This window comes from Eptatretus burgeri, chromosome 5 (genome assembly GCF_056783735.1).
Source record: "Eptatretus burgeri isolate ZD-2024b chromosome 5, Ebu_testis_v1, whole genome shotgun sequence".
In the NCBI taxonomy this organism is placed as follows: domain Eukaryota; kingdom Metazoa; phylum Chordata; class Myxini; order Myxiniformes; family Myxinidae; genus Eptatretus; species Eptatretus burgeri.
In genome coordinates this window covers 120,542,523-120,567,985 of record NC_140965.1, presented here as the reverse complement: position 1 = coordinate 120,567,985, position 25,463 = coordinate 120,542,523, and the positions used below count along the sequence as shown (strand labels likewise).

Here is a 25,463-nt window from a genome sequence, read left to right as displayed (position 1 = left end):
CTAGTCAAGTTGATCTGAACATAGATTTGTCGGCTTCTTCGTAGCACAGATAATTATTACGAGTTAAAAGATGGACGATACAAAAGAAAAAAGTGTGAAGAGGGGAAAATGCAGAAGTAAGAATATGTAAAGGGATGGATGATTACAAGAGTAGGAATTAAATGGATGAGGGAAGAATGGTGGGAGAAAGAGTGGGGAAGAAGAGATTTGGAGAGATGAAAAATAGATTTCTAAGGAATAGAGAGAGAGAGAGAGAGAGAGAGAGAGAGAGAGAGAGAGAGAGAGAGAGAGAGAGAGAGAGAGAGAGAGAGAGAGAGAGAGAGAGAGAGAGAGAGAGAGAGAGAGAGAGAGAGAGAGAGAGAGGAGAGAGGAGAGAGGAGAGAGAGAGAGAGAGAGAGAGAGAGAGAGAGAGAGAGAGAGAGAGAGAGAGAGAGAGAGAGAGAGAGAGAGAGAGAGAGAGAGAGAGAGAGAGAGAGAGAGAAAGAGAGAGAGAGAAAAAGAGAGAGAGAGAAAAAGAGAAAAAGAGAAAAAGAGAAAAAGAAAAAGAAAAAGAAAAGAGAAAAAGAGAAAAAGAGAAAAAGAGAAAAAGAGAAAAAGAAAAAGAGAAAAAGAGAAAAGAGAAAAAGAGAAAAAGAGAAAAAGAGAAAAAGAAAAAGAGAAAAAGAGAAAAAGAGAAAGAGAAAAAGAGAAAAAGAGAAAAAGAGAAAAGAGAAAAAGAGAAAAAGAGAAAAAGAGAAAAAGAGAAAAGAGAAAAAGAGAAAAAGAGAAAAAGAGAGAAAGAGAGAAAGAGAAAGAGAGAAAGAGAGAAAGAGAGAAAGAGAGAAAGAGAGAAAGAGAGAAAGAGAGAAAGAGAGAAAGAGAGAAAGAGAGAAAGAGAGAAAGAGAGTAAGAGAGTAAGAGAGAGAGAGAGAGAGAGAGAGAGAGAGAGAGAGAGAGAGAGAGAGAGAGAGAGAGAGAGAGAGAGAGAGAGAGAGAGAGAGAGAGAGAGAGAGAGAGAGATATATATATATATATATATATATATATATATATATATATATATATATATATATATATATATATATATATATATATATATATATATATATATATATATATATATATATATATATATATATATCACGATTGAAAGAAATGTTCCAAGTATTTGACCAGTTTGTGATTTTGTCAATGTCTGAGGAGAGGGAAGAGGCTGCTGCCTGTCAGATAGAAGGATGGGGCATGTCACGGCAGAGAGTAGTCATCAGGAAAGAGATAGATGCGATTTTCCAGAGAGTCAATGAGATTGTTGATGAAGATTCGGAATAATATGGGGCCCAGAATACTGTTGTGGGAATCCAGCCTTTACAGGGAGAGGAAATGAAAAGGTTCCGTTGAGAGTCACACGTTGGTGAAGAGAGTGGAGGAAGTCAGTAATCCATGAGTGGAGTTGGCCTTGGATTCCATAGGCAGCCAGTTTGGAGAGGAAGGCAGGATAACTGGACCATATCAAAAGCTCGAGATATGTCCCAAAAGACATCCCTGATCTAGTGTCTGATATTGAGGGTCTCCATCCATTTTTGGTAGAGTAAAAGCAGCATGTCCAAAGTGGAGTCAGGTCAGGTATGGGAGCATGCACCAGAGCAGCGTGTCGCTGCGTCCACTTTCTGCCGGTACTCCAGGGGCCTCCGTCTGGCCATCCCCAGGCAGATGCCTGGCCCATCTCCATCTCCTTGACATGCCTATCAACCTGCTACAGCCACGAGGCATGTGGTCGGCCCATTGGCCTCGTCGACTCAGGAGACTCCCTCACTGAGAGAATCTGGTGAGCAGGATCAGCGTCAGGAAAACGAGCGACATGTCCATACAGCCACAGCTGACGCTCACGGACTATGCAGGTAACAAATCTCATTTGAGTCTCTCTCAGCAACCGCTCGTTGGACACAAAGTCCGAGCAATGATAGCCAAGGATTCTCCGAAGAGACTTGATACCAAAGGAATTAAGTCTCCGTCTCAGATTCTTGGTCAGATTCCAAGTCTCGCATCCATAGAGCAAGACTGGAAGCACCAAGGACCTGAAGACTCAGACTTTCGTCCTCCCGCACATGTACCGGCAGCGCCACACCGCATTATCCAGTGAATCCATGACTCCCCAAGCCCGACCCAGACCTCTTTTGACCTCTGACTCACAGCCAGCAGAGACATGAATATCACTGGCAAGGTAAGTGAATCTCTCCACGACCTCAACAGCCTCACCACAAACAGGAACAGACAGGACAGCAGCATCCAAGATGCCATTGAAAGCCTGGATCTTAGTTTTGACACAGGAAACCCATAATCCCAGTGACTCAGACTCCTCATTCAGCACCTCGAGGGCCCGCAAAAGGATATCTGAAGTCTCCGCAAAGATGACTGCATTATCTGCAAAATCAACGTCAGAGATCTTGACATACCCAAACGATGCACCGCAGCTTGATCTCTGCGACATCCTCCCAAGAATCCAGTCCATACAAGTGCTGAAAAGTGTGGGGGCCAGTATACACCCATGACAAACTCCAGTAACAAATGGAAATAAGTCAAAGATGGTACCACCACATCTCACAGCACTCTCAGTCCCAGAGTAGAGTTCAGACTTCAGATAGATCAGTTTTGGTGGCACCCCATGAAGACCAAGAATCCTCCAGAAACCATCCCGATTCACTGAAAGGAACGCTTTGCAGAGATCAACATAGACTGCAAGCAGTCCCTGCTGAAACTCTCATCTGCGTTCGGTGAGAACCCGGAGAGCAAGGATACGGTCAATCGTTGACCTCTTTGGCGTAAAGTCTAAAGTGTAAAGACCAAGTCTGAATCCACATTGATGATCTCAGAAGTGGCTGTTTGAGAAAACGAATGATTTTATGTCAACTGCGATGATGGATAATCTTCATTCCATGACCGTGCTGATGATTGGAAGTAAGCTGATGGATCTGCAGCTCAGGGGATCCGTTTTTGCACCTTTTAATGTAATCCTGTGCTGTTGGCTGATTTCCAAACAGATGAAAGATGACCTATGGTAAATGTCAGGGTGAAAAGGGCAGAGAGGGGAAGTGCAACAGCAGCCAGCAGAGCATGTTTTTAGGACACCTGAGCTAATGCCGTCTGGTCCAGTTGCAGAGTTAGAGTCAAGGGTTGCCAGAAACTTTTCTCCCTTCACATATGGAAAAGACATAATTCAGGAGCAGTGGGGTTTACTGCGAAGGGTGGGTACAGAGCAAGTGAGAGAAAGTGGTTGGAGACACAAGATTTTGAAGCAAACATAGAATTGAGGCATTTGTCTTTCTCACAAGGGAAGTCGGCTGTGGTGCCATTCAAAGTGAAGGAAGTGATGGAAGGGGAGAGTACACCAGATAGATTTAACAATATGCACAGGTTATAGAGGAGGGAACAAGTTTGAAAGCTCATTCTTGAGATTCGACAGAAGTTGCTTTTTTGCTCTCCTGAGGGTAGATACGCACTTGTTGAGGACTTTGTGTAATGATCTGAGGTTGTCTTCGGTTGCATTTGCCTTCCAGGAGGAGAATGCAAGTTATTTTAAAGCAAGATGAATCTTTGCATAAGTGAGAGCAGGTTTATGTGGAAGAGTTCCAAGGCTGAACAAATATTAGCGGTGATGGATATAAGAAACCAGTCCTGAAGTGTGATGGCTCCATGCAGTCTCTGCCAGTTTGTTTGAGTGAACTGCCAGACTCACCAGTGCTGAGGCTGCTCTCTTAGAATGGCCAGAGAGATGTTGACCTTCACTGGCACATGATCAGATGAGCCAATTGGAGCAGATGAAGAGCAACATACAATGATGTGGAAGTTGGTAATCACCAAATCCTGGAGGGAAGATTTGCCATTGGGAAAAATCACGGTTGGAAAGTTCACATATCGAGTCAGTCCCATGGAGTCACAGCAGTCCTTTGGGAAGTGCTACGGTTGGTGAGAGAGGTACCAACACCCAGCCAATTAGCATGTTGACAATTGAAGCCACTTCATATGATGAAGAGAGAGCTGTGTTGAATGATTAAACGTTGGTCCATGTCATCTGAGAGAGATGTAGATGGAGTCATCACTGTTGGGAGGATCGGATGGTACGATATAGACAAACATGAGGTGGGAACAGAGAGGAATTGCAGCCAGAGGTACTCCTGGGGGTTTGGAGGTGTACTTGCAGTGCAGGAGAGTATGAAATTGTGTTATTGATGTATAGTGCAACTCCACCCCAAAGACAGAGTTAATTTCGATCAAACCAGAGGAGACAATAGCCAGGAAGAGACACTATGGAGTCAGGGTTGTCCTTTGGGAGCTGGAATTCTATTAAACAGATGATTCCCAGTTTATTGGCAGCGGCCTGGATTTAGAGATCTGTCCGGTTGGAACGGAGGCCCCAGATATTTGACGTCAACACCGTTAGAGATGGGGGGAGGAGGAATTGGGATTGTGTAGGATTTTTTTTGAGTGGGGGGGGGGGACTTTGCATGGGAAAAGTGAGGCTTTGGGGGAGTGGGATGAGGAGGAAGGTTTGAGTGTGTCAGGGAAGATTTGAATTTGCGGAGAGTGGGAAAAGGTTTGAGGTGTGGGGTGCAGAGGAAAATTTGAGTGTGTGGGGTGCAGGTGAAGGTTGGAGTGTGTGGGGTGCAGCAGAAGGTTGGAGTGTGTGGGGTGCAAGTGAAGGATGGAGTGTGTGGTGTGCAGATGAAAGTTTGAGTGTGTGGGGTGCAGGAGAGGGTTGGAGTGTGTGGGGTGCAGGGGAAAATTTGAGTGTGTGGGGTGCAGGTGAAGGTTGGTGTGTGTTCGGTGCAGGGGAGGTTTTAGAGGGTGATGTGAAGGGGAAGCATTTAGGGGTGGGGTGAGGGGAAAGTATTGAGACAGTGGGGTGAGGAGGTGATGCAGAAAGTGGGGGACATGAAGCATTGAGAGGGTGGGGTTGGATGTATGCTTTTCCCGATTCCATATTCCCAATTTTGACAGATGGAGATAGAGATCATCGGATGGGGGATTAGAATGGTTGTTAAACACACGGAGAAAAGCTGTACTGTATGAGGTTGTGTTATGGGGTTGTGGGGGAGGGGTGAGGTTTGTGGTTGAGGCACAAAGCAGACATAAACCCCAGAAAAATAATCCTTTTGAAGAAGAAGAGATATGTCATGGTGGAGAAGCAGAACATGTGAAGCATTTGTGAACGAGAAACAAGGGATGAAATGCATTCTTTAAAATGTTTTTTTTTTTTAAAAGAAGCGTTTATATTTAATGTAGATTCAGTTTGGAGAACAGACTGGGAGGGGCATGGAGAAACGGGAGCAGAAATATATTCAAGAGAAATGAGAAGCGTTATGGAGTGAAATACAAATTGAAATGTACACAGCACGTTTCCAACATACGTCGTGGATGCGTTCCGAGAAAACGCGACTTTATTCAAAACTATGTTCAGATGTGATATTCCCAAAGACTCTCATGTTATAATGGGGGGGGGGGGATGCGTTTCCACCGAAAATTTTGGTCACCCTAACCTAACTTAAACTTCACTTAACTACATATTACAGACAAATCAATAAAGAACACAAATAAAATTCAAATCGTCATTTAATGAACAGTTACAGGGGTATTCACCAAAATGTCGAGTCAAGATTGCTTGATGGGAGGTGCAGGTGGGGAGGGGAGATGTTACAGGGAGTGAGACACACGCCTGTCTGCCTCGTCATCTGAAGATGTCTTCAGAGTCACAGCATTGGTGGCGGAGAGTCGATACTTGATGTTGGAATTGACGCCCTGATTTCTGATGGTGCTGAGGATTCTGTTGGGCTGGCACTTTCGCCCTGAAGTTGTAGAATGGTAACACACTGGCTCCTGCTGAGGTTGATGGACGGGTTCTGCTGAGGTTGATGGACGGGGTCCTGCTGAGGTTGATGGACGGGGTCCTGCTGAGGTTGATGGACGGGGTCCTGCTGAGGTTGATGGACGGGATTCTGCTGAGGTTGATGGACGGGGTCCTGCTGAGGTTGATGGACGGGGTCCTGATGAGGTTGATGGACGGGGTCCTGCTGAGGTTGATGGACGGGGTCCTGCTGAGGTTGATGGACGGGGTCCTGCTGAGGTTGATGGACGGGGTCCTGCTGAGGTTGATGGACGGGGTCCTGCTGAGGTTGATGGACGGGGTCCTGCTGAGGTTGATGGACGGGGTCCTGCTGAGGTTGATGGACGGGGTCCTGCTGAGGTTGACGGACGGATTCTGCTGAGGTTGACGCACGGATGCTGCTGAGGTTGATGGACCGGGTCCTGCTGAGGTTGATGGACCGGGTCCTGCTGAGGTTGATGGACCGGGTCCTGCTGAGGTTGATGGACGGGGTCCTGCTGAAGTTGATGGACCGGGTCCTGCTGAGGTTGATGGACCGGGTCCTGCTGAGGTTGATGGACCGGGTCCTGCTGAGGTTGATGGACCGGGTCCTGCTGAGGTTGATGGACCGGGTCCTGCTGAGGTTGATGGACCGGGTCCTGCTGAGGTTGATGGACCGGGTCCTGCTGAGGTTGATGGACCGGGTCCTGCTGAGGTTGATGGACCGGGTCCTGCTGAGGTTGATGGACCGGGTCCTGCTGAGGTTGATGGACCGGGTCCTGCTGAGGTTGATGGACGGGGTCCTGCTGAAGTTGATGGACGGGGTCATGCTGAAGTTGATGGACCGGGTCCTGCTGAGGTTGATGGACCGGGTCCTGCTGAGGTTGATGGACCGGGTCCTGCTGAGGTTGATGGACCGGGTCCTGCTGAGGTTGATGGACCGGGTCCTGCTGAGGTTGATGGACCGGGTCCTGCTGAGGTTGATGGAACGGGTCCTGCTGAGGTTGATGGACCGGGTCCTGCTGAGGTTGATGGACCGGGTCCTGCTGAGGTTGATGGACCGGGTCCTGCTGAGGTTGATGGACGGTGTCCTGCTGAGGTTGATGGACGGGGTCCTGCTGAGGTTGATGGACGGGGTCGTGCTGAGGTTGATGGACTGGGTCCTGCTGAGGGTGATGGACGGGGTCCTGCTGAGGTTGATGGACGGGGTCCTGCTGAGGTTGATGGACGGGGTCCTGCTGAGGTTGATGGACGGGGTCCTGCTGAGGTTGATGGACGGGGTCCTGCTGAGGTTGATGGACGGGGTCCTGCTGAGGTTGATGGACGGGGTCCTGCTGAGGTTGATGGACGGGGTCCTGCTGAGGTTGATGGACGGGGTCCTGCTGAGGTTGATGGACGGGGTCCTGCTGAGGTTGATGGACGGGGTCCTGCTGAGGTTGATGGACGGGGTCCTGCTGAGGTTGATGGATGGGGTCCTGCTGAGGTTGATGGACGGGGTCCTGCTGAGGTTGATGGAAGGGGTCCTGCTGAGGTTGATGGAGGGTTGCTGCTGAAGTTGATGGACGGGGTCCTGCTGAGGTTGATGGACGGGTTACTGCTGAAGTTGATGGACGGAGTCCTGCTGAAGTTGATGGACCGGGTCCTGCTGAGGTTGATGGACCGGGTCCTGCTGAGGTTGATGGACCGGGTCCTGCTGAGGTTGATGGATGGGGTCCTGCTGAGGTTGATGGACGTTGTTCTGCTGAGGTTGATGGACGTTGTTCTGCTGAGGTTGATGGACGTTGTTCTGCTGAGGTTGATGGACATTGTTCTGCTGAGGTTGATGGACGAGCTTCTGCTGAGGTTGATGGACGGGCTTCTGCTGAGGTTGATGGACGGGCTTCTGCTGAGGTTGATGGACGGGCTTCTGCTGTGTAGTTGCTGGCATTTGAGGCTTAAAGAAGCTGTCAATACAAGTCTGTTGTGCTTGCATTTTATTATTTTTGTGCATTTCCTTGTATCTCTGTGTGCCATGTTTGATCACCCTCTTGAACTTGCTGCTTCGTTCCATATTTGGATCATTGTGTGTGTGACCACGGCGATCGCTTTTCCACGATGCTTGAAGGCTTCTGACATGGTTTTTGTTGTCAGTTGTTTTGGAGGTGGTGTTGGCAGTTCAGCTTCTTCCTCACACTGAAATGCCCATTGCTGTTCAAGCTGCATCAAGTCCTCATTCGTGAGGTCATCCCCATGTGACTCCTGCAGTTTCCTCAATTGTTCCTCATCTACCTCATCAAAGCCAATCTCCCTTGCCAGTCTTACAATTTGCTTCTAAATATCAGGGATACTGGCAAGGCGATGGAAATCATGGATGCACTTCGGTCAGAGCTTCCTCCACACACCATACATTGTTGCCTGTGTGACGGGACATCTTGGCAGGAGGATTTCCACAACGTTTTCCACTCATGGTGAAGGGTTTCTTGAAAGATTATTATTTGTAGTTGGGCACAAAAATATCCCAAGGATGAGCACAAGATGTCGACAGCAAGGCAAAGCACATGTGATCAAAACCAGTTCAAAGGTGGGCGGACGACGCTGCCGCATTGCACGTGACTGCATCATATCGTTGTTGAGAATGGGCAGATGTTTCTAAACATAGGACAACCTGTTTGTGCTCGTTTGTAAGCTTCCTTTATTCATGCCATCCCCTGAAAGTCACTCAAGTGTTTTCACCATTACAGAATACCAACGCGTCATGTCACATGAAACAAGTGAAGGCTTGTTTTGTGGTTGGCGGAGAAGAAGATATCATAAATGAGCCGCGTCTGTCTGTCTCTCTGTCTGTTTGTTGTGTTATAACTTGCGAACCGACTAACGGATTTCAATAAATCGAACTACCATGGATTCAGGGAAATCCTGGGAAGGTTTGGACGGAAAAAAAAAAAAATTTTCATTTTTTATTTATGGCTGCACAGGTACACATGGCGAAACTGCAAACGCCAACTTGCAATGCTGGTTGCCACCCCCAGGAATCCTTCTTCTTGCCGTATTGATTAGCCATCACAGCAAAAATTGATATTCCCATCAGCGAAGTGACAGGTCTTATATTATGGAGTTGAGTAAAATTGAAATAAGATACCCAGGAGCGGGAATACATCCAGTGCTAAAGCTCTAGCAGGGCACACTTTCTCTCCGAGTAAGGCCTTGAAAAATGGCATCTGGGCCTTGACAATACAAACACACACACACACACACACACACACACACACACACACACACACACACACACACACACACACACACACACACACACACACACACACACACCAGGCCGAATCCGGTTCCACAAACTCGGCTTTTGTGAGGTGGGATGGAGGAGCTCAAATTTCACTGTGCCTGCACGAACAGCCTGAACCGGAGACTATCAATTTTGTGAATTGCGATTGATTTTTTATGTTCTATTTAATTCCCATCCAGGCTTGACAACATCAAACGTAGGCTTCTCACAACACCGAAACAGGCCGGAAAATATCTGTTTTTTTAATTGCTGTCAACAAAGCTCATCTACCGGCAAAATTCACAGCCATTGACACTTCTTTCATCCGAGTGTTAACATTTTCATCTGACACTTAGCGAGCACTTTCATTCTGCTACCAGATCCATTGACCTAGCAATGTGGAATTAATACCTGGCTGGTTATACCCAGCCCTTGTTCATTGAGAGTAATTTCAATTCAAAAGGGCAATGAGAATGGAGAGAAGCGCAAAATGCTTTTCGAGGCTGAAAACAATACAGCATCCTCATAAATTACATGTGAGAGATTCTGCTTCGTGAATATTCAAAAACCATAGGCTATAAATAAATATTTAGATGAGGTAAACATCTGTTTTGTAAATCATCCAATCAGTTTTTTTTTTTTTTTTAAGAAAAATTACATTTTGCAGTAGCCTAATCCCCAATACATGCATTATTCAGCAAGCTTTGAGAACAAGGTGACTTAATGGTTAGAGCGCCCACTCAGAGTCTAGGAGTTTGGCGTTCGAACCCCAGCTGAGAATTACCTGGGAGGTTGGCTGTTCAAACCCCGGCCAAGTCTTACTGAAGACTTCAAAAATGTGATGTGCTGCTTCCTTGCTTGATGCGAAACATTTAAAAACAAAGGTTGGCAGCCATTGTGCAGGCTTCAGTCGGCCTAATGGCCTCCTCCTGATTTTAAGGTTCTTGTACGGGAACTCGTTATTATATCAGACTCGCAAAAGTACCCGTCGCTTCACTGATGAATTGAATAACAACACAACATGTTGTACTTCACAAACATTCTGCTCTATTCACTCCATCATTTGGCCGAGAATAACTCAACAAACGGAACAGTGATTTTAACCTTAGAAATACAATTTCAAAAACTCAGGTCTTTCCTGACCATTGGCAAGGGTGAACCACCGACTTGAGCTCTTCATTTGGAAAGATCTTCAGCAAAACTCATACTGTTTGAGTTGTCTCATAAATTCAAAAAGTAAAATGTTGCAAGGCCCGAGTCATTAAAGAAAGGGTAGAAGAAAGACAGCTGGAAATAGAAATGTTTCACGATGGATGTGGAAAAGTCACTTAAAGAAGATTGTAAAAAAGCTCAAAATAGAGCAAAAACATTCAATAAAGGACATCACACACCCATCTCTGCCTACACAACCGACGATGATGATGCAAGTCAGAGAACATTGCTCAACTCATCCATCTCACATACAAGCAAAGTACAAATGTGGTGGTTTGAGGAGATAAATCAAACGTTTGAGATCGAAAGAAGAGTGCTGTGATATGAAGTCATAATTCACCGGTGAAAGACTTCACATATGGTTGATTTCATCACGCGTTACAAAAAATTATTGCATATTATTATCTTCCAAAACAGTCGTGGCAGCTCCACTGAAATACTCCAGGTATCATGTCAACTTTTGAAGGTAAAAAATTATGTTCAACACAAAATATTTTACTGTTAATATTTGAATGGTTTTATACATGTATGCCGATGGAAAAGGACGTCGGTTGCTGCTTTCAAGGTAATAATGCAATGGTTATGCCAATCAATGATGCACAAATGATACGACAAATGATTAACAGAAATCTGAATGACCAGCTCAATGTCACCATCGGGATTAAATTGAAAATTTTTCAATGAATCTCAAAGATATAATCACCATTGTGATTGTCTGTGTTACCTCTGTGGACTAATTGATTAAAATGTTCATGAGAAAATGAATTGACATCTTTCAAGATACAGTAGTACCCTACAGTCTCTGTAGAGGCAAGGGTGTGCATGTGTGTGTGAAGCCCTTTCTTTGATTTGTATATAATTCCACAGCGCAACACATATCTGCATCAAATTTTGCACACATTCTGGGGGTACCAGGGTCAGGTCAGGGGTACAAAATAACATCCCCCACCCCCCCCCTTCCAACACCCACAGGCAATTGCCAGTATGTTTGTGTGTATGTCTGAAAAATCATATAAGAAAAAAAACAAGACAACATGAGACAGAGAGATACTGTCCTCAAACAAGGTCCATTTGGCCCATCCTTGCCATGGTGCACTCCCGGGTTAACTTTTACTACACCTTTTAACATCAATCTTCTCAATGGTTTATCAATGTATAATTATCCCGATCTTGATTGGGTGAACCAACTAGTTAATTATATGTGCATGTACATATATATGTACGTAGCAGGGGCATTATAAAAGTTATTACAATGAGGTACTTACAATAGTCCAATAAACAGTGACATTTGTTAAAACTTATAAATGTGTAGGTACATATAACAAGGGAGAAAGATTATAATACTAATTATATACAGTGTATGTCATACATATATATATATATATATATATATATATATATATATATATATATATATATATATATATATATATATTCAATATAACAATTTAAAACGTTGATATTTTTGTGCTTTTGTAAGCACAGTATGTTGTTTTGATAACTTTTACAGCAACCCTTATACACATCTTGTATGGTTGTACAAATTAATGAGAAAAACACTTCATTAATGAGAATAATAAGAAAATGAATGAATGAGTTTTCAATCTGCAGCTGAAACAGAAGTTGAAATGGAAAACAGAGCTCATCTCTCAGTTGAAATCTTAAAACTGTTTTTTTTAAACCATTGTGTGAAAACCGTTGTGTAAAATAATGTGTAAATGTGAAGGATTGAGTTTGTATTGCAAGTCTACAAACCTATTGGTACTACTCATGTATGCATGTATCAGGTCATTGTACGAGTATGTGACTGTTACAAACTTGCAGTTCTACATGGCTGATTCATATTCTGGAATTCATCAGTGTCGGCCTCATCATTTATTTAATAGCTGAAGCTCATTGCCCAATTATATGAACTAAAGATGTAAACATTCAGTGAACAAAGATGACGGCTCAAGGCCTTTCACGCGAGTCGTTTGGGCACCGATTAAATGCGGTAGGAAAGAGCGTATCTGCTGATACAGTACAGAGAATCTAAAATGCAGCGAAGAACCAACAAATGGGATTTACTTTCACAACTACTTGAAATCGTGAACATTACAAAACAAATGTGTGCATATAATCGTACTCTAGTCGTGATTGTAATAGAAGTAAAAATGTTAATAGTTGAAGACAAGACCCAACAAACCAAAGAGGGCCAAGAGCTCAAAATAATATTATTGATAATAATCCATATGCTTTATTCATGCACTCTATATCATGAACCTCTAAACATTATTCAGGTGAAAAGATCATTCCATCTCGGTATTCAACAACATTTGAAATATATATATATATATATATATATATATATATATATATATATATATATATATATATATATATATATATATATATATATATATATATATATATATACAGTGCCTCTAGAATGTCCACACCCCTTTCAAAATTTTCACCTTTTGTTGACTTATAACCTGGAATTAAATTACATGAAATCAGACTTTTTACACCTTTATTTACACATCATAACCCATAACTTACAAGTGAAAAACAAATTCAACAAATTTCAGAAAATTAATTTAAAATACAAAACTAGAATATCTTCATTGGATAAGTGTCCACCCCCCTGAGTTAATACTGGGTGGAAGCACCTTTGACAGCAATTACTGTTGAGATAGTTTTTTTTTTTTTTTTTTTTTTTTTTTGTATACCTTGGTCGAGGCTCGTATGAGAGCGAACACACAACTCACAGCAAGGAGGCATGAGACAAGAGGGGCGGGAGTGGAAGGGACAAAACAGTGGGGAACAGACACATTAGGTGAACTGTGGAAGGGAGAGGGATGGGGATGGTACGGGGAACATGGCGAGGAGAAGATGGACATTTCAGGGACTTTCAGGAAGGAAAGCAGGAGAATTGAAGGAAGTGGGCTTGGGTGGATTATCGGGGGTAGAAAAGATCGAGGATTTGGATGGGGGAAGATAAGAGGTGGTGGTGAACAGCTGTTTTGAAAGCCTGGAGGGAAGAATGGGAAAGAATAGAGTGAGGAAGTTTATTCCAAAGGCGGGAAAAAAGAGGAATGAAAGAGTGAAGATGAGCAGTGATTCGTGATTTTGGTAGTTTTACCAGAAGGGGGTTGTTGGCGGACCTTGAGCGCCCTGTGGAAATGTGGTTGGGACAAATCGCAGAGAGAGCAGGGGGGCAAGGCTGGAGAGGAGTCGGTAGAAGACAGAAAGACCACCGACCAACCTGCGGTGATTGAGTGAGAGGCCCAAAGACTCAGCTTCATTGCGGGAGATGCCAATGATCTTAAAAGCCCTGGTTTCGACAGCGTGAAGTCGAGAAAGGTGGGAGGCAGGAGCACCAGCCCAGAGGGGAGAGCAGTACTCCATCAGGCTATGGACAAAAGCTTTGTAAGTGGTCAGGAGCTCAAGAGGGCCGAGGAAGGACTTTGCACGACGGAGGATTCCCAGTCGGCGACTGGCTTTTGAGGCAAGGTTGGAAATGTGACTTTCCCAGGAAAGGTCATGGCAGATAGTGAGACCCAGAAGCTTTGAAGAAAAGACTTCTTCCAGAGGATTGTTGAGAAAGTGGATGGGGGGGTTTTGTAAACAGTCCTTTCGAAGAGACATAGTGAGAGTGTGAGATTTGTCTGGATTGAAAGACATGTTCCACTTGTTGGACCAGTTTGTGATTTTATCCAGATCTGCAGTGAGCGAAGAAGCTGCTGCTTGCCGGTCTGAGGGATGACAGATGGTACGGCAGAGGGTGGAGTCATCGGTAAAGAGAAATAGAGGATTTTCCAGAGAGTCCGAGAGATCATTGATGAAAACCAGAAAAAGAACAGGGCCCAGAACGCTACCTTGAGGAACTCCAGCCTGCACAGGAAGAGGGGATGAAAGAACTCCATTTAGGGCCACACGTTGACTGCGACAGGAGAGGAAGTCTGCGAGCCATGAGTGGAGATGGCCTTGAATACCATGGGAAGAGAGTTTGGTGAGTAGGGCAGGGTGCCAGACTGTGTCAAAAGCACGTGATATGTCCAGGGATACGGCTCGGATTCCCTGTCTGGCATTGAGGACCTCCATCCATTGATGGGAGAGCAGTAGCAGCATATCCAGGGTAGAGTGACCTGGTCTGATACCAAATTGATGATTGGAAATCAAGCCATTGGAGAAGAGGAAGGATTTCATGTCTGAAGCGATGATGGATTCCATAACCTTGCTGATGATTGGGAGAAGGCTGATTGGTCTGTAGTTACAGGGATCTGTTTTTGCACCTTTTTTATGCAGGGCAGTGATGTAAGCAGATTTCCAAGCAGATGGCAGATGACCTTGGGAAAATGAGAGGGTGAATAGAACAGAGAGAGGGTGAGCAAGAGCAGAAGAGCAGGCTTTGAGGACACGTGGGCTGATGCCGTCTGGACCGGTTGCAGAATCTGACTCGAGGTTTGAAAGCAAGCTCTCCACCTTGTCAGGAGAAAAGGATACAGAGTCCAGGGACAGTTGGGTGCGACTGGGTAAGGTGGGTAGAGATAGTGATGGGTTTAGGACACAAGATTTAGCTGCAAACACCGAGTTTAGACATTCAGCTTTATCACGTGTGGAATCAGCAGTGCGGCCATTTGAGGAAAGGGAGGGGATGGAGGGGGAACATACACCAGAAACAGATTTGATTAAACGCCACCAGGATTTTGAGGAGGGAGAGAGGTTTGAGAGTTCAGACTTGAGATGAGAAAGATGTTGTTTTCTGGCTCTCCTGAGGGTAGATACACACTTGTTCCGAGCTTTGTGGAAAGAACTGAGATTGCCCTCAGTTGGGTTTGCTTTCCATGAGGAAAAGGCAAGTTGTTTCAGGACAACTGCCTCGCCACAAGCTTCAGTAAACCAAGGGCGGGAGGAAGGGTAAGACAACTGAACACGAGAGGGGATAAATCTGTGCATGAGGGAGAGCAAGTTTCTTTGAAAGAATTCCCAGGATGAGTTGATGTTTGAGAAAGTAGTGATAGGAGACCAGTCTGTAAGTTTGATGGCTGCTCGGAGACCCTGCCAGTCGGCTTGAGTGAAATGCCAGACTCGACGGCGGTGAGGTGGTTCTCTGATAACAGCCAGAGAGATGTCTACTTTAATAAGGACGTGGTCAGAAGAACCGATTGGAGCGAAGGAAGAGCAGCAGATATTGTCAGGGAAATTTGTCAAAATCAGATCCAGAAGAGATGGAGTACCATTGGTTGAGATCCGGGTCGGGAAGTTGACCGATTGAGTCAGTCCCAATGAGTCACAGAAAGCTTTTGCTGATGTCCCATGGCAGGTGAGAGAGGTACCCACACCTAGCCAACTGGCGTGATGACAATTGAAGTCGCCACATAAGAGGAAGAGAGAGTTTGGATGAGAAGATAGAAGATGGTCCATGTTTTCGGAGAGTGAGGTGTAGATGGAGTCATCACTGTTCGGTGGACGGTACAGTACACATATAAACATGAGGTGGGATTGGAGGGGAAGCCGAAGCCAGAGGTATTCCTGGGGGTGTGGGGGAGTGAGGGCAGTGCAGGGAGAGTGAGGAATAGAGTCTTTGATGAAGAGAGCAACACCTCCACCAGGACGAGGCTCAGGTCTGTCATACCGTAAGAGGGAGTAATCAGGGAGAGATACTTGGGAGTCAGACACGTCTTGGGAGAGGAAAGTTTCTGTTAGGCAGATAATGTCGGGTTTGTCAGTGGCAACCTGCATGGAAAGATCTGAAAGGTTTGAGCGAAGGCCCCGGATATTTGAGGTCCACACTTTTAATGAAGAGGTAGGGGAGGAGGCTTTGGGTGCAGGAGGTGGAGGGGGCGGGGGAGGGTAGGACGAGGGACGAGGGGGGGAGGTAAGGAGGGTTGCTGAAGGAGTGTGGGGTATTGCAGAATAGTGAGGGGAGGGGGCCGAATGAGGAGTAGAAAAGGCTCTGTGGTGCTGGGAGAGAGGGGGGACAAGAGACAAGGAAGATGGCAGTTGAGGATTTGAGGAGGTGGAGTGAAGAGATGGAGGTGAGAGGGCAGTGGAGGGAGGCAGGTTGGTGGATGAGAGGGGGGCAACTTAGAGAAGGAAGAGTGAGGGGGATGAAAGGTGGGAGAAAGGTGAGGGGGAATTTTTGAAAGAGGTGAGAGGGAGGCTTGGAGGGAGAAGAGTGGGATGGTTGCTTTGAGAGTGAGAGTGAGGGGTGAGGGGGGTGAGTTGGCACTGAAGTTGGAAAAAAAGAATGGTTGATGGAAAGCGAGCATCCATGGCAAACTGTGGTTTTTAAAAGTTTTAGGTCAGAGATGCGATTTATCACAATTCTTGATGGATGCAATGAAGGCGAATTCAGAGCATGGAGAGAAGAAGCGCTGTAATAGTTGGATTTTTTAGGCAAGGAATGAAGGAGAGGTCGAAATGAGAGCAGTCTGTTAAAATAGCAGAAGAGTAGTGCATTGTGAAACAGTAAAGAGTACCACATGTGTGAGAGAGGAAGATGAAGCATTATAAGATCGTTTTTGTTGTTAATATTAATGTATGAGAGAGTTCAACAGATTAGGTCATGGAAGTGTAAAAAAAAAAAGAAATCGAGGAAGACGAGGAGGAAGTTAAGAGGAAGAAGTTCTTTACCAACTTCACACCTTGAATTCAGCAATACTTGCCCATTCTTCTGTAGAAAACTGTTCAAGCTCAGTCAAGTTGCGTGGAAAGTGTTGTTGGACAGCAATCTTCAAATCTTGCCACAGATAGTCAATAGGATTTAGGTCGGGGCTCTAACTGGGCCACTCAAGGAGATTTATCTTTTTATTCCTTCGCCATTCCAGTGTAGCTTTGGCTCTGTGCTTCGCGTCATTGTCATGCTGAAAGGTGAACTTCCGTCCCAATTTCAGCTTTCTTGCAGAGGGCAGCAGGTTTTACTCTCAGATTTTTCTGTATTTTTCTCCATCCATTTTCCCTTCTCACCTGTCAAGTGTCCCAATCCCTGCTGATGAAAAACATCCCTATCATGTGATGCTACCACCACCATGCTTCACAGTAGGGATGGTGTTCTTTGAGTGATGTACTGTGTTGGGTTTGCTCCAAATGTAACGTTTTGCATTTAGGCCAAAAAGTTCCATCTTGGTTTTGTCAGACCACAAAACTTTTTGCCACATGGTTTCAGAATCTCTGAAGTGATTTTTGCATACCTCAAATGGGACTCAAGGTGGGCTTTTTTGAGTAATGGCTCCCTTCTTGCCACCCTTCCATGCAGGCCAGACTTGTGAAGTGCTTGTGATATTGTTTTCACATGCACACATTGACCAGCCTTTGCCATAAAGGCATGAAGGTCTTTTAAAGTTGTCATTGGCCTCTTGGTGGCTTCTCTGATCAATCTCCTTCTTGCTTGGTCATCCAGATTGGAGGGACGGCCTAATCTAGGCAGGGTCTTAGTGGTACAACAAGAGTTCCATTTCTTAATGATTGTCTTGACTGTGTTCCAATGATATTCAAGGCCTTTGAGATCTTTTTTATTCCCATCCTCTGATCGGTGCCTTTCCACAACTTTATCCCAGAGGTCTTTTGAAAACTCCCTGGTTCTCATGGTTGAGTCTTTGCTGTGAAATGCACCACCTAGCAGGGGAATTCTACAGGAACAGCTGATTTTATTCTGAAACTAGAAGGGCATTCAGTAGAATGCATACCTCTGCCACATAATGCTTGATCCACAAGAACATATCAGGCTCAATACATTTTTGAAAAAGCACGCAATATAATCGCTTTGGCCCTATCTCTCAAAGGGGAAGAATCACTTGGGAAATTAAATAATTCTCATATCCAGATCTTCCTCAAAATTGAATCAATTCTTCCTTGTCACACACTCAATGTGTCCACCAAGTTTCAGGTAAGTACATTTACAACTTTTTGAGATATTGTGCTATATATAGTTTTTGAGCCCTATCTCTCAAGGGTGAAGAATCACTTAAAGAATTTCAGTATCTGGATCCACATCCGGATCTTCACCAAAATCTTATCAGTTTATCTCATCACACCCAACCTGTCAAACAAATTTCATTTGGATCAGTCCACAACTTTGAGATATCCTACACACAAACAGACATAGAGACAAAGACAGAAAGGAGTGAAAACATAACCTCCTTCACCTTCGGGGGCAGAGGTAATAATCAGAATTGCAATTTCACACCGGTGGAGGCGAGTTAGCTTGGTGTGTGATTTTGAAGGCGAGTAGTTACACCTGAGCTAATTTACAATTGCTATTAAAAGGGGGGTGGACACTTCGCTAACCAAGATATTCTAGTTTTGTATTTTTAATTAATTTTCTGAAATTTGTAGAATTTGTTTTTCACTTGGAAGTTGTGGGTTACGATGTGTGAGAAAAGGTGGAAAAAGTCTGATTTAATGTAATTTAATTTCAGGCTATAAGGCAACAAAAGGTGAATTTTTTTAAAGGGGGTGTTTACAGACTATAGGAACTGTACATGCACATGGCTCTTTGGACAGACCCAAAACACGAGCAATTTGTCTGAGTTTAAGTATGAAAATGTATTGATAAAATGTTAACACAAACATCCAATGCGTAAGCATCCACACAAATCGACATAACTTAGTGTTGTTTGTTATAACTTATCCTGCCATAAACATTCAGTAATGATCAGTTTGAAAGTCAGTGCAATAATAAGAAACGCTCCGAGTACTTTAATGTCTTGCAAAGGAGCGTTTATACAAACAAACACATTTCATTATTTCACGCCTGACATACTTTATATTTACAAAAGTTTTCCGCTTCTCTGCAGTCTGAAAGTGGGAGATGTTGAGTTGAGCGTAGCGACTAATAGGTTGTTTGGGATAGTTGAGGGATTCAGTGTTTCTAGATGCACAGAGGCTGTAGGTTTGCAAAGCCTGATCCATCTCTTACCTTCTTGCACTGCCTGGAAAGGGTTGCTTCCATCCACATATTTGATGGAATAAGCGATCTTCTCATTTTGAAGAATGTCTTCATTTGCGTTCACGTCGGCCACTGCCTGCCCGAAGACCTCTGCGTCCTTCATGGTTGACCTCTCGAATATTGCACCTGTCAGGGAACAAAACGAGCGAGGCATTTGCATCAACAAATCCTGCCCGTCATTACGGCTTAGCGAGAGGCTACAGTGCAGAGGTCATCAGGGACCTGATAATACGCAAGCACTCTATCAATGTGCATGCCAACCAGAATGTTGAGACGAGAGCATGTCCAGGTGAATCTGAAAGTGGACGACGGCATGTGGATGTAGAGGTTGAGCCAGGTCATGGATGTTGAGTCATACATGAGGAATGCGTTTTGACTATAGAGTTTGCGGTCATGTACAGGTGAGATAAGGTTTGGGGGGGGTGCGGGGGGGGATCAGAGGGGAGGGTAAAAAATCAGCATTTCTTCATATCACTCCACTTTCGTGTGTGTGTTTGTGTGTGTGATGATGTCACTTTGTTCACAAGGAGCTATATCAATGATTGTGTACCAGTCTCCTCACTGCATTCACATTGCTCCATTTTCAATGTTTGCTTCATTTCATTCATTCACAAACCAGTCAAATATTCAAACATCGAGTGAGTGTTAAATGAGGGTCTGCTTGTTGTGTGCGTCCCACGTACCATCCTCGGAATGCAACACAGGTGTTGGAATCACCTTTCAGATGTCGCACGCGTGTGCAATAACACTCCAATCAGCTCACATCCCATTTATGCAATGTGCCCGATTTTATACACATCATAAAACGATGTTGTGACAAAAAATGGTCAGAGGGTGTGACCGGTGGGGTAGGGGGCTGAATGGGGTTGCAGGCCCCCAGGAAATGTAAATCAGTGTAACATGAAATAAAAGTAAAAGTTGATTGTAAATTACAAATACAAACTTCCCTTTTTAATCAATTCTGGTTTCTGCAAAGTATTGAATGGCAACCTCTCTCACCGGTCCTGCAGAGATGACATCATTTAAAATTGAAAATTTCTCTCCAGGTGTACCTTCATCTCATTATTTTGGTTCTCCCCAGGAATACCTATATCTCACTATTTTGGTTCTCTCCAGGTGTACCTAGATCTCATTATTTTGGTTTTCCAGGTGTACCTTTATCTCATTATTTTGGTTATCTCCAGGTGTACCTTCATCTCATTATTTTGGTTCTCTCCAGGTGTACCTTTATCTCATTATTTTGGTTCCCCAGGTGTACCTTCATCTCATTATTTTGGTTATCTCCAGGTGTACCTTCATCTCATTATTTTGGTTATCTCCAGTTGTACCTTCATCTCATTATTTTGGTTATCTCCAGGTGTACCTTCATCTCATTATTTTGGTTCTCTCCAGGTGTACCTTCATCTCATTATTTTGGTTCTCTCCAGGTGTACATTCATCTCATTATTTTGGTTCTCCCCAGGTGTACCTATATCTCATTATTTTGGTTCTCTCCAGGTGAACTTTCACCTCATTATTTTGATTCTCTCCAGGTGTACATTTATCTCATTATTTTGGTTCTCTCCAGGTGTAAATTCATCTCATTATTTTGGTTCTCTCCAGGTGTACCTATTTCTCATTATTTTGGTTCTCCAGGTGTACCTTCATCTCATTATTTTGGTTCCCCAGGTGTACATTCATCTCATTATTTTGGTTCTCTCCAGGTCTACCTTTATCTCATTATTTTAGTTCTCACCAGGTGTACCTTCATCTCATTATTTTGGTTCTCCAGGTGTACCTTCATCTCATTATTTTGGTTCTCTCCTGGTGTACTTTTATCTCATTATTTTGGTTCTCTCCAGGTGTTCTCTCCAGGTGTACTTTATCTCATTATTTTGGTTCTCTCCAGGTGTAACTTCATCTCATTATTTTGGTTCTCTCCAGCTGTACCTTCATCTCATTATTTTGCTTCTCCATGTGTACCTTCATCTCATTATTTTGGTTCTCTCCAGCTGTACCTTCATCTCATTATTTTGGTTCTCCATGTGTACCTTCATCTCATCATTTTGGTTCTCCCCAGATGTACCTTCATCTCATTATTTTGGTTCTCCAGATATACCTTCATCTCATTATTTTGGTTCTCCAGATAGACCTTCATCTCATTATTTTGCTTCTCTCCAGATGTACCTTCATCTCATTATTTTGGTTCTCCAGATATACCTTCATCTCATTATTTTGGTTCTCCAGATGTACCTTCATCTCATTACTTTGGTTCTCTCCAGATGTACCTTCATCTCATTATTTTGCTTCTCTCCAGCTGTACCTTCATCTAATTATTTTGGTTCTCCAGGTGTACCTATATCTCATTATTTTGGTTCTCTCCAGGTGTACCTTTATCTCATTATTTTGGTTCTCTCCAGGTGTACCTTCATTTCATTATTTTGGTTCTCCAGGTGTAACTTTATCTCATTATTTTGGTTCTCTCCAGGTGTACTTTCATCCCATTATTTTGCTTCTGCAGGTGTACCTTCATCACATTATTTATATTCGCTGCAGGTGCACCTCCATCTCATTATTTTGGTTCTCTCCAGGTGTACCTTCATCTCATTATTTTGGTTCTCCAGGTGTCCCTTCATCTCATTATTTTCGTTCTCTCTCGGTGTACCTATATCTCATTATTTTCGTTCTCTCTAGATGTACCTGCATCTCATTATTTTGGTTCTCTCCAGGTGTACCTATATCTCATTATTTTGGTTCTCTCCAGATGTACCTGCATCTCATTATTTTGGTTCTATCCAGGTGTACCTATATCTCATTATTTTGGTTCTCTCCAGATGTACCTGCATCTCATTATTTTGGTTCTATCCAGGTGTACCTTCATCTCATTATTTTAGTTCTCTCCAGGTGTACCTATATCTCATTATTTTGGTTCTCCAGGTGTACCTATATCTCATTATTTTGGTTCTCCAGGTGTACCTATATCTCGTTATTTTGGTTCTCTCCAGGTGTACCTTCACCTCATTATGTTGGTTCTCTCCACGTGTACCTTTATCATAATATTTTTTCTCAGATCACAGGAAATACCTGCAGCATGTGCCCTTTGGAATCGTCACTCTGGAGGTAAAGAAACAATCCCTTACCCGACGACGCTCTCAGCTGCTTGCCGTATACCTCAGGCTTATTTCACGGGGTTTTTGCTCAATCTTTCCAGTCCGCGATAACTTGGGGGCGGTGGGATTGCATTGAAATAGGGAATGAAATGTCGCAGCCCAACATAAAGTTGGTTGCATTGACTATAGGAAGTGAAATTTTAACGAAACTGGTTTCACTTTAATCCGAACAACTTGAATGGGTAACATGAGGCACCCGAGCCGTGCTGTGTTTAACAACGATGATAAAAAGGGACTTTTTAACCAGGGCACACGTTGTGTGAACGTTCACGCGAACAGCGTGTCGCAGCGCTTGCAACGCGGCGACCATTAGGAGTTTGTGCACGGAGATGCTCTCAATAAATCCTCGCGCTCTTTCCTGCTGGTTCCTGGGCATGCGATGTGCGATCATCGGCACCGATGATGATACGAAGTTTGAGGTGAGACAACTCATCCCAAGGCGCATCGATCTGGACACACACACACACACACACACACACACACACACACACACACACACACACACACACACACACACACACACACACACACACACACACACACACACACACCTCCTCTTCTCTCGGCTACCCCGAGGGCGGCCGCGTGCAGGGCAGGTGCACGCGCTCCCCCGTGCCTCACAAACACACGTCGACCGAGCGAGAGCATCCCGAATCCCCGACTCCCCGAGCCGTCATCGCTTGTGGAGAGAGTATGGATGGGAATTGACTGGTTTGCAAAAGGCACCAGAGCGCCGCGCACCGCCGACGGGTCACGGCAGCCACACGCGCTCCGCGCCATCAAACGGGCGCAGTGTTCGGTCCTGACACGCACGAACACCACTCGATTCATGGAAAACGAAGCGATTTCGATATGTCCTCGAGCTCGTGCCGGGTTGTTAAAGAATACCAGGTACGGAGCACCTGGCGCGGTGAGACGCCCCCCCCCCTCGCGTGTGCGCGGACATCTGGCGCGCGGCGCGCGTGCCCGTAAGCGCGTTCCCGACGCGGCGAAACCCACCTATGTGGATGATCGAGTCCGCGGAAGCCACAGCGCAGCAGCCAAAAAACGTCCCGAGAACGACGAACCAGGAGCACCTGGAAACTCCCATGGCATCGGCTTTCCGTGCCGACTGGCCCTGCGGAGTGTGGGGCGCGGCGCCGCGGCTGGACGCGGGGAGGCGGCTAGCGCTGCCCAGAGCGGAGCGCCGGCATTGCGGGCTCTCTCACCGTCACGTGCCCAGCGTCTCCGAGCACCCCGAGCACCCGGCACGGGGGGGCTCGCACAGCGTCCGGCACGGCACTACAACTGTGAACGCGCTTAGTACGTGCACGTGCCAGCACGGTGGAGCATCCGCACCTGCTCGACGGAGCGTCAGCGCTGCTCGGGCAGCAGGTAACAATAAGAGGAATACGAAGAAGAAGAAGAAATAATGGAGGAAGAAGAAGAAGAAGTACTTGAACCAAGATAAGAATATTAATAACTGTAGTAAGAGCGCGCGCACGTGCAGCCACGTGCCACGTGCCGGTCCAAGCGCGCGCGGCCTTCGATTCGGCGCGACGACGCACGGTCCCTGCACGGTTAAGGACGTGCGCGCCCTGAGCGGAGCCCGCGTGGGCCTGGACCGTTGTGCACGGCCCGCACGCCTCCGCACGCGTTCTCTTCACGTCCCCCTTCCCCCTCCCCTCGGCCCCTCTCCACGAGCGAATGTGCGGGGCGCGCTGCGTCCGTGCCCTCACTGGGCCCTCCTGTGCTGCTCGTGTCGAACCTTCCCGGCTATCGCTTTCTGGTCTCGCACTCGCACTACTGCTCTCACGCACACTACGATGCGCAAACGAGTCACGACCACCCCCCCCGCCCCCCTCCTTGCCCCCACAGCGTCGAAGGACCAATTTGAATCGTAAAACAGGTTTCCTTCGAACTCCCCCACCCCTCATGTGCGTAACGGTCGAAAAAATACCAAACGTCCGAGTCGAACGTGTCGGTGTTTAAACGTGCTTAGCTGGCACTTCATCCGTGCGGCGACATCGCCGAGCAACAGCTCGTTTCAACGTCGTGGTGAATCGCACTGCCGGCAACACGAACTTAAGCACGGCCACCAAGATCCCGAGTGCTGCTCGTTTCCCGTCGCCTGTCCGCTCCTGTTAAAGTCGTCACCTCGCGGCTGCAAATCGCGGGGGTCCGCGCCTGGACCACGTGCTGCATCGATGGCGGCCGAACTCGGACCCTTCGGATCGTGCCGATGACGTTGGTGACGTTGTGGTCGCAGAACACGAAACTATCATTTCCCAGCATTAGTTCACTCGGGGGGAGGGGGGGGTAAAAGAGGCACCGAATTGTCAATAAAAACCAACAAACAAGTCCCAAGAATGTTTCCCCCACGCAAGTCCCGTGAGTGTGGGAAATGGAAGCTTGAACATCGCCATTGATGGTGCGACGAACAAGTCCATGTCGAGACGTCTCCGAAACTGCGCACACTGTACTATATACTGAGCACGATCTGAAGTTATAAGTTGTTGTGACAATTTCACGAACTGTGTCCATCCACGTGCTCCTGTTGGTGCCACCATTAAGGAATCCCAGTGAATCGCGACGACCAACAGAGAGGGACAAGGTGCACATTTTAAACGCACCGATCGGTTTATTCAGGCTTTATTAAAACGTTAACAAGATCGTTGTTTAAAGCTGCAGCGAACATCAACTCGGGAATGCAACACGGCAAGGATGGGCCAAATGGCCTCCTCATTCACTTGTTTGTGGTCACACAGGATCGCACGACCAGTCCTTGCACTCTGTGAACATCGCCCTGTGATGGCGGTGCACACTTTGTGTCTGACGTTCTACGTACGGAATAGAAATATTTCCATGTAATTGGTTCGATTCCCAACAGAGAGAATCACCTGTGCTCGAGGACGTGAGGAGTGGCCATGAAGTTCTACCCCCTTTCCCCACCAAGGGGGAGACGAGACGTACGATGCTCTCTGTGTCAAAGCACCGTGATTTGATGTTTTTTCACGACTTCCAGAATGGATTGAAATTTTTTTTTGTGACTGACTTTCCGTGGGGGGGGATAATAGGGGACAGCGAATTTTGGGG

The 25,463-nt window shown here is 45.6% G+C and overlaps 1 protein-coding gene across 3 annotated transcripts in view; it reads right to left on the bottom strand.

Annotated features, from left to right (window-relative positions):
• The window catches only part of LOC147027249 (glutamate receptor ionotropic, delta-2-like), a 675,131-nt gene extending 651,079 nt beyond the window's left edge, over positions 1-24,052 (bottom strand). For 2 of the 3 annotated variants that reach the window (XM_085883507.1, XM_085883509.1), the window contains exons 1-2: positions 23,388-24,051; positions 19,210-19,365 (exon numbers count right to left, since the gene is read on the bottom strand). In XM_085883507.1, the coding sequence (XP_085739633.1) occupies positions 19,210-19,365; positions 23,388-23,478 (247 nt within the window). In that variant the 5' untranslated portion in view covers positions 23,479-24,051. Of the gene's footprint in view, positions 1-19,209; positions 19,366-23,387 lie in introns of all 3 variants that reach the window. The other variant, XM_085883508.1, reaches the window with a different exon arrangement.
• Between the last annotated feature and the right edge of the window lie 1,411 nt (positions 24,053-25,463).